General features: G+C 39.5%; 1 protein-coding gene across 1 annotated transcript in view; it reads left to right on the top strand.

Moving 5' to 3' along the window:
• Positions 1 to 8,262, top strand: part of heatr3 (HEAT repeat containing 3) — a 23,563-nt gene that overhangs the window by 10,783 nt on the left and 4,518 nt on the right. The window contains exons 2-5 of the mRNA XM_037693980.1: positions 4,823 to 5,001; positions 5,129 to 5,421; positions 7,180 to 7,270; positions 7,464 to 7,618. Of these exons, the coding sequence (XP_037549908.1) occupies positions 4,823 to 5,001; positions 5,129 to 5,421; positions 7,180 to 7,270; positions 7,464 to 7,618 (718 nt within the window). The remainder of the gene's footprint in view (positions 1 to 4,822; positions 5,002 to 5,128; positions 5,422 to 7,179; positions 7,271 to 7,463; positions 7,619 to 8,262) is intronic.

The raw sequence follows: 8,262 nt of genomic DNA, 5'->3' as shown, positions 1-8,262 counted from the left end.
TTACTCTCTCACTCACACCTAGACACAATTTAGAGTTTCCAATCAGCCTAACATGCATGTTTTTGGTCTGTGGGAGAAAACCAGAGTACCTGGAAAAAAGCCCACACAAGCACAGAGAGAACATGCAAACTCCACCCAGAAAGGTTCCGGCCAGGATTTGAACCGGCAACCTTCTCACTGAGAGGCAACAGCTCTTCCAACTACACCACCATGCCACCCATACAGCATTAGTCATCTGAAATTATATTGTTTTTCTTACACTTTGAGTATATTAGGCAAGTAAACAAATGTCACCTCAAGGTCATCATGTTGGTCTAACAAGACTTTCTGAGCTTCTTTAAAGTCTTCTCTACTAATATTCTAACTCTGGACTGATGTGCGTAAACACTCCAACCACACTGATTATGACAGTAATTATTATTAGTTTTTATTACTCGCTGTTTTCCATTCACCTTTGCCCCACTTCAGGTCATTCACTCGACACGAGTTGCTGACATTTCAGCAGAACAGGAAAACGAGTGGCTCTCTGAGCTTTTCACTGTGGGATTTCACCATATGCCGATCATGTTCCTTCCCAGTTTGTTTTCCAGGTATCAGGGCATGAACTTGCAGGCAGGACATTTTGGTTTCGACCAATAGCAAACTCTTCGCATGAATAACCATTAACCTGATGGCTGGGTCATCTAGTTCTTGTAGTCTGCGAGCTGAGCATGCTTTTTTGAACAATAAATAGCAAATTTATTTATATCTACAGCTACATTGAAGATTTTGTACTCTCCCTGCTAGTTTTAAAACTAATACTAATTTATATTTCCAGAACAACACCCCTATACACTTTTTATGTTTTTATAGTAGTTAATAAGAGTTGATTGAAACCAAGGAAAACGAGCAGAAAAGCTCAGCTAAAAATTGTAGGATGGGATCATTAATAAGTCTAAGATAATCGGTAGAAAATACAAAAAGTTTGCAAAACAATTTTTTTTTTCATTGAGTCAATCATAAGTTTGTAGATGAATTTTATAGTAAGTGGACACCACTGGTCCTGCTTCTTGTCTTTATAGAAACCTAACTAGCTTCATTTTGTGTTTTCTAAGGTCAATTGACTTTGGCAGCCATATCTAATTGGCTCCAATTGAATGGTTGGTGTACGACGTACAATTGTATTAACAGTAATATAACCAGCATTAGGGGCAGCACGGTGGCGCAACTGGTAGAGCTGCTGCCTCTCAGCGAACAGGTCCCTGGTTCAAACCCCGGTCCAGGGGCCTTCTGGGTGGAGTTTGCATGTTCTCTCCGTGCATGTGTGGGTTTTCTCCGGGTGCTCCGGTTTCCTCCCACAGACCAAAAACATGCATGTTAGGCTGAATGGTAACTCTAAATTGTCCCTAGGTGTGAGTGAGAGAGTGAATGGTTGTTTGTCTCGTTTGTCTCTATGTGGCCCTGTGATGGACTTGCGACCTGTCCAGGGTGTACCCCGCCCCTCGCACAGTGATTGCTGGACATGGGCACCAGCGGACCCCGTGATCCAATATGGAATAAACGGGTAAAGATAATGGATGGATGGATGGATGGATAACCAGCATTAGCACATTAGCATCAACAGTAATATTACTAGCTTTAACACTGGTAGAAATAGCATTAGCGGTATAAGCATTAACAGTAATAGAACTAGCATTAGCAGTATTAGCATTAGCAGTAATAAAACTGGCATTAGCAGTATTAACATTAACTGTAACAGCAATAGCAATATTAGCAACAACAGTAATAGAACTAGCATTAGCAGTATTAACATTAACATTGGTAGAACTTTCATTATCGGTATTAGCATTAACCGTAATAGAACTAGCATTAGCGGCATTAACATTAACATTGTTAGACCTTCATTAGCAGTATTGGCATTAACAATAATACAACTAGCATTAGCAGTATTAGCATTAGCAGTAATAAAATTAGCATTAGAAGTATTAACAATAACAGTAATAGAACTAACATTAGCAATATTAGCATTAACAGTAATAGAACTAGCATTAACGGTATTAACATTAACATTGGTAGAACTTTCATTATCAGTATTAGCATTAACCGTAATAGAACTAGCATTAGCGGCATTAACATTAACATTGTTAGAACTTGCATTAGCAGTATTGGCATTAACAATAATACAACTAGCATTAGCAGTATTAGCATTAGCAGTAATAAAATTAGCATTAGAAGTATTAACATTAACAGTAATAGAACTAACATTAGCAATATTAGCATTAACAGTAATAGAACTAGCATTAGCGGTATTAACATTAACATTGGTAGAAAGAACTAGCATTAGCAGTATTAGCATTAACCGTAATAGAACTAGCATTTGCAATATTAGCATTAACATTGGTAGAACTTGCATTAGCAGTATTGGCATTAACAATAATACAACTAGCATTAGCAGTATTAGCATTAGCAGTAGTAAAACTAGCATTAGCGGTATTAACATTAACAGTAATAGAACTAACATTAGCAATATTAGCATTAACAGTAATAGAACTAGCATTAGCGGCATTAACATTAACATTGGTAGAACTAGCATTATTCAATTCAATTCAAAAATACTTTATTAATCCCAAAGGGAAATTATTTGTTGTTGTAACTTATCGTCATTTCATTAAGAGATGTTATAGATACTGATGGCTGTAGACAGGAAGGATCTCTTGTAAAGGTCCATCCCACAGTGGATCCTAAGAAACTGGCTGCAGATGCCGTCCGATCCATCCACCCAGACTCGACTGGCCTCTCGGTTCCCCCGGGCTGTAGAACCGCCCGAATGCCGGGCAGAACTGCTCCCAGAGTGATGGTCACTCCTCCCAGCAGACTGCTGAGCTCCTCATATCTGCGGACAGCCAAATGTAGGTGCCGAGGGACGATCCTGTCCTTCTGCTGTCATGAGCCGTGTTTCCTGCTAGTTCCAGGATCTCAGTGGCCAGGCACTCGAGTACAGCTGTCAGGTAGATGAGAATGCGTCCACAGAACATCCTTTTCAACTCATTTGAGATTTGGGGCTGTAGTTGAGCTATTATTTGAGCTTTTGAGATGTTAATCAGCTGCTGTTGTTGTAGAAAACTGCCTTGTTGCCATGGTTACGCATCATAACAAATGTCCAAAACTAAAAAAGTTTCAGTAAAAATCCTTCCAGCTGCACAGCATCTGACACCAGAGGAAACAATCATCCAAAAAAATGTGATTTACATCCAGAAAAGGAGGAATTAAAGTTTCCAAAAGCAAAATCTCAGAATGAAAGTAACAGAGCTGCTCCAACATGCAGCCACCTTGAGCGGCGCAATTCTAGAACTCTAACTAGAACTCTAGAAGTTCTAGAACTTTAATTCTAGAACTCTTAGCAGTTTGGCATTAACAATAATAGAACTAGCATTAGCAGTATTAGCATTAGCAGTAGTAAAACTAGCATTAGCAGTATTAACATTAACTGTAATAGAACTAGCAATAACAATATTCTGGATCTGGAATTGCACCGCTCAAGGTGGCTGCATGTTGGACCGGCTCTGTTACTTTCATTTTGAGATTTTGCTTTTGGAAACTTTAATTCCTCTTTTTCTGGATGTAAGTCACATTTTTTGGATGATTGTTTCCTCTGGTATCGGATGCTATGCAGCTGGAAGGATTTTTATTGAAGCTTTTGTTAGTTTTGGACATTTGTTATGATGCGTAGCCATGGCAACAAGGCAGTTTTCTACAACCAACAGCAGCTGATTGACATCTCAAAAGCTCAAATAATATCTCAACTACAGCCCCAAACCTCAAATGAGTTGAAAAGGATGTTGTGGACGCATTCTCATCTCCCTGCCGCTGTACTCGAGTGCCTGACCACTGAGATCCTGGAACTAGCAGGAAACACGGCTCATGACAACAAAAGGACAGGATCGTCCCTCAGCACCTACAGCTATCTGTCCGCAGATATGAGGAGCTCAGCAGTCTGCTCGGAGGAGTGGCCATCGCTCTGGGAGGAGTTCTGCCCGGCATTCGGGCGGTCCTACAGCCTGAAGAACCAAAAGGCCAGCCGAGTCTGGGTGGACGGATCAGACGGCATCTGCAGCCAGTTTCTTAGGATCCACTGTGGGATGGACCTTTACAAGAGATCCTTCCTGTCTACAGCCATCAGTATCTATAACATCTCTTAATGAAATGAGGATAACGAGTTACAACAACAAATAATTTCCCTCTGGGATTAATAAAGTATTTTTGAATTGAATTGAATTGAATATTTGCATTAACCGTAATAGAACTAGCATTAGCTGTATTAGCATGAACAGTAGTAGAACTAGCATTAGCAATATTAGCATTGTCATTGGTAAAATTAGCAGCAGTAGTATTCATCAGTAGTCATTGCTTTATATCGTAGCTATTTTTGTTTATTTTTCATTTAATTTCTTCTATTTACTTTTCATTTTATATGATTGTCTATTGTCATCTATACCTCATCTGTGTTCTTTGTTTAAAACAGGTCTTTCTTGTAAATGAGTCCTCGAGGCTCAGTGAGACTAACCTGTATAAATAAAGGTTGAATGAATATTGAAAGCATAATTGAAAAGACATGACTTTTTATATGTTACCTCAGATACTTTAAACAGAATTTGGGGTTCACTTAGAAAACAAATGACGAAATCAAACCAAAATAACAAAATAGGTACCAGGATATCAGAGTTTTAAGATGAAAGATTACCTGATTTATTTTAATGATACTGTTGAAATTGACAGGGAAATTACATATAAATGTAATTATAGGAAAGTATTGATTTGTCCTTAGTAACTAATTTGGAGGAAGAACCAGAGAAGTAAGTCTTCCTCCTGTTGTGTCCCCAGCCCACTGTTTGCACACTGTGACCGAGGATAACCCAGAACTGCTGCGCAGCATGAACGCTGCTGTGCTAGGAGCCCTGGAGAATGTGCTGCTGTCATCCCAGACAGGCATGGCACACACCCTCCTCAAGACTTTAGCTGCAGGTATAGTTTGTCCTCAATCTCTCCCCCACACAATTGCTTAAAACTTGTTTAAATTTACATAGCAGATAGCTTTGTCTGTTAAAATTCTAAAATAATTGAAAAATGATGTGCCTGCCTTGTCTCTCAGGGACACTGTGGAACATGAAGGGTTGTCTGCCTGAGGCCCGTCAGTCCCAGACCCTCAACGCTGTGGTGGCCTCTTTGTCACAGTGCCTGGATTTGGACGCAGGTGTGCTGATCCTTGAACTCAGAGAAGCAGAAGAGGTTCATCAGAGAAACGCAGACTCTGTAACGGACGTAGAAGAATCGGCAGCAGGAGAACTCATCGTGGAGGAGATGGTTGAAGAAGAAGAGCCACCCAATAAGACAAGGAATGGCAAAACTGCGAAGACTGATACGGACTTCTCTGACCTCCTTCCTGTAGGTTTGATTTCTAACTATTACATTCTCCACTGAGGAAAAGCTAAATGCCATACGTCTTTTCACACTATCTAAATTAAGGTTTTATTTATTGGCTTCAATTAAAACAAAACCCTCCCTGTTTTAATTAACCTCTTCTCTAGTGGATTATTAGACACAATATTCAGTATTCTGTCATTGTCTCCTACACACAAGAACTGGACTGAAAATGAATGAATATTCAGTGGAACTTCAAAGAAAACATAGTTGTAGCTTCAATCATTTCTGTTTATACATTGTAAAAGCACAAGCTGTTCACCAGAGAGCATAAACACATTTATATGTGAAGTTGCAGAAGTATAGAAAGCTCAACCCATGGCATCACTGCAATTACTTTCATCACAATTGACATTCAGATCAGAATTACCTCTTTCAGGCTCCTAAATACAGAATGAACTTTATTAGTCACATTTTGATTCACAGATTAGGGTTTAAATTAGGGTTGCACAATATTATCGGCATGGTATCGGTATCGACCGATATTAGCGATAAAGTTAAATATCAGACATCGGCCATTCCATCCAAATAACTCACTGATATAAAAGGCTTCTGTTTTAAGTTCATTTTTAATTTAAGAAACTGTCAAGTATATCTATTAATGTACTACTACTTATGCACTTTTCACTTGTTGCTTGTGAACAGGTTGAGTTTAGGTTTGTGAAATTTTACAAATTTGCACTGTTCAAGTGTTGTCATTGTGTTAGAGAGTAAATGTCATGAATAAATTTGACATTAAACATAATCCAAGTTCAAGTGTTACATCATTTTCAGCTCCTTTTTGGCATCTACATTTGTTAGCAGGTCAAACTGACAAAGACCATGCAGAATAATGTAGTGTTTTAATGCCACAGCAGAGAAATATGTACCTACAGGTTTAGGGGGGAAAAATATCGGAATTGGTATCGGTTATCGGCCAAATAAGTTTTAACAAATTGACATATCGGATATCGGCCAAAAATCCAATATTGTGCATCCCTAGTTTTACTCCTTATTCAGTACATTTGTACTTTAAAGAGAAGATGTAAGCTCTAGAGACGTGAAAAGTGATCATCTGTCAGCTTATAATGTGCTAAAAATTTGTAATGATCATAAAATATCAACACTATTAGTTCTCAGGGCTCTCCAGTTGCCTGCAGTTAAAATGGTGAGATATGACTGGTGCAAGTGTTAATGCAAGACGATGATCCACTTTTGGACTTTGAAGGCTCTTGTTGATGCCAGGTGAAAAGGCAATACGAGTCATCTGGAAGTGCAAAGCCAGACTGACAGTGTGGGTAAACCATCGTGTTTAGGGCCAAGGGCACGTCAGGAACACACTCGGCACAGTTCGTCTGGGGACCGGCGAGACAGAGCTGTCCCTCACAGCTCAGTCAGCACCAGAGCCCGGATATGGTGCTGACGTTCTCCAACTCCCCCTTTATTGAACGTTGTGGGTTAAACCATGTGGTCATCTGCAGTATCTGCAGCCATGACGGCTAAAACAGTAGATCTAAATCGTTAGGTGGAAGGTGCAACAAGTTTTTCCTTCAAAAGAACACTTTTTGAAGCAGGCTGTCGCCACGTCCCAGAACAAAAATGTGCATCTTGACATTCAGGTGCATCAGCAAGATTAAACTGCTTCTCTATGATGAGCAGCAGAACTCAGAATGGGAGATAACTGTGCTAAAAGTCATTGTTTTAGTAGGATGTTGACTCACACAGCTGTTTGTTTGTGTCCAGAGGGGTAAGGAGGAGCTGAGGGAGGCGACGGCCTTGCTGACAGCCCAGCAAACGTCTTTGGAGATCATTGTCAACATGTGCTGCTCTGACGGTGAGTGTTGGGGGCACAGACAGCAGTGCTGACCCCAGGCCCTCTTCATCAACTTTTATTTCCTGTGACACAGCCACCAAGTACGCGTTTGTCACTCTGAAAGTCCATCACAGCAGAAAAACTCGTGTAATGTATCTAAGAGTATAAAACAAGCTGCGCTGTTCCTAATTTGTATCACTCTGATTCTGTTCAGACGCCTCCGATGACGAGTGGGAGGAGGAATCGAGCAGCGATGAGAGCGACATGACTCCTGATGGCCTCTGTGATGGAGTCTGCAGTTTGATGTCTCCTCTCTGCTTGTCAGCTGAGGTTCAAGGAGCTTTGATCAACCACAGCATACCAGAAAAGGCAAATACCAGTCTGCTTCCTGAGTCATATTTCATATAGGTCACTAATCACTACAGTGTTAGAGAGCTTAGACAAGCATAAGGAATAGTTCACCTATCATCTTTGGTACGTTAACTATAACTAGAGAAATTGCATTTCCTGTGAAAATGCAGTGTGAATGCTTACTGCTGAAGAACTTGCTGAGAAACAGCTGAAATAAGCTAAAAAGTTTGCTGAAATGAAAAAAAAAAAAAACCAAGCCTTAATTACAAAAGAAAGCAGAAAGAACAAATTTTTTCTTCATTTGGTTTAAATGAACAGAAATGAGCACAAAATTAGGAAATTAGCTAAAAAGCTGAAATTAGCAAAAAAAATAGTTGAAAATGTGCAGAAAGAAGCTTAAACTATCAGAAGGAAGTGGAAAGAGCTGAAATGAGATTAAAAAAAATGTGGAATTAGCTGAAAAAGCTAAAATGAGAATACTTTAGCTAAATAGTAACTGAAATAACTAAAACAAGCAGGAAAAAAGCTGAAAGGAGTATAACAAGGTGAAATTAGCAGAAAGAAATTAATTAGGCTGAAAGAAGCAGAAATTACCACGAAAGCTTGAATTTATTAGAAAACAGCTGAAATTAGCTAAACTTGCTAACAAGGCAGCTGAAAAG

This window comes from Nematolebias whitei, chromosome 2 (assembly GCF_014905685.2).
Source record: "Nematolebias whitei isolate Nwh7 chromosome 2, NemWhi1, whole genome shotgun sequence".
Lineage (NCBI taxonomy): Eukaryota > Metazoa > Chordata > Actinopteri > Cyprinodontiformes > Rivulidae > Nematolebias > Nematolebias whitei.
The sequence above is the reverse complement of the archived record's forward strand: the minus strand, read 5'-3'. Positions and strand labels throughout refer to the sequence as shown.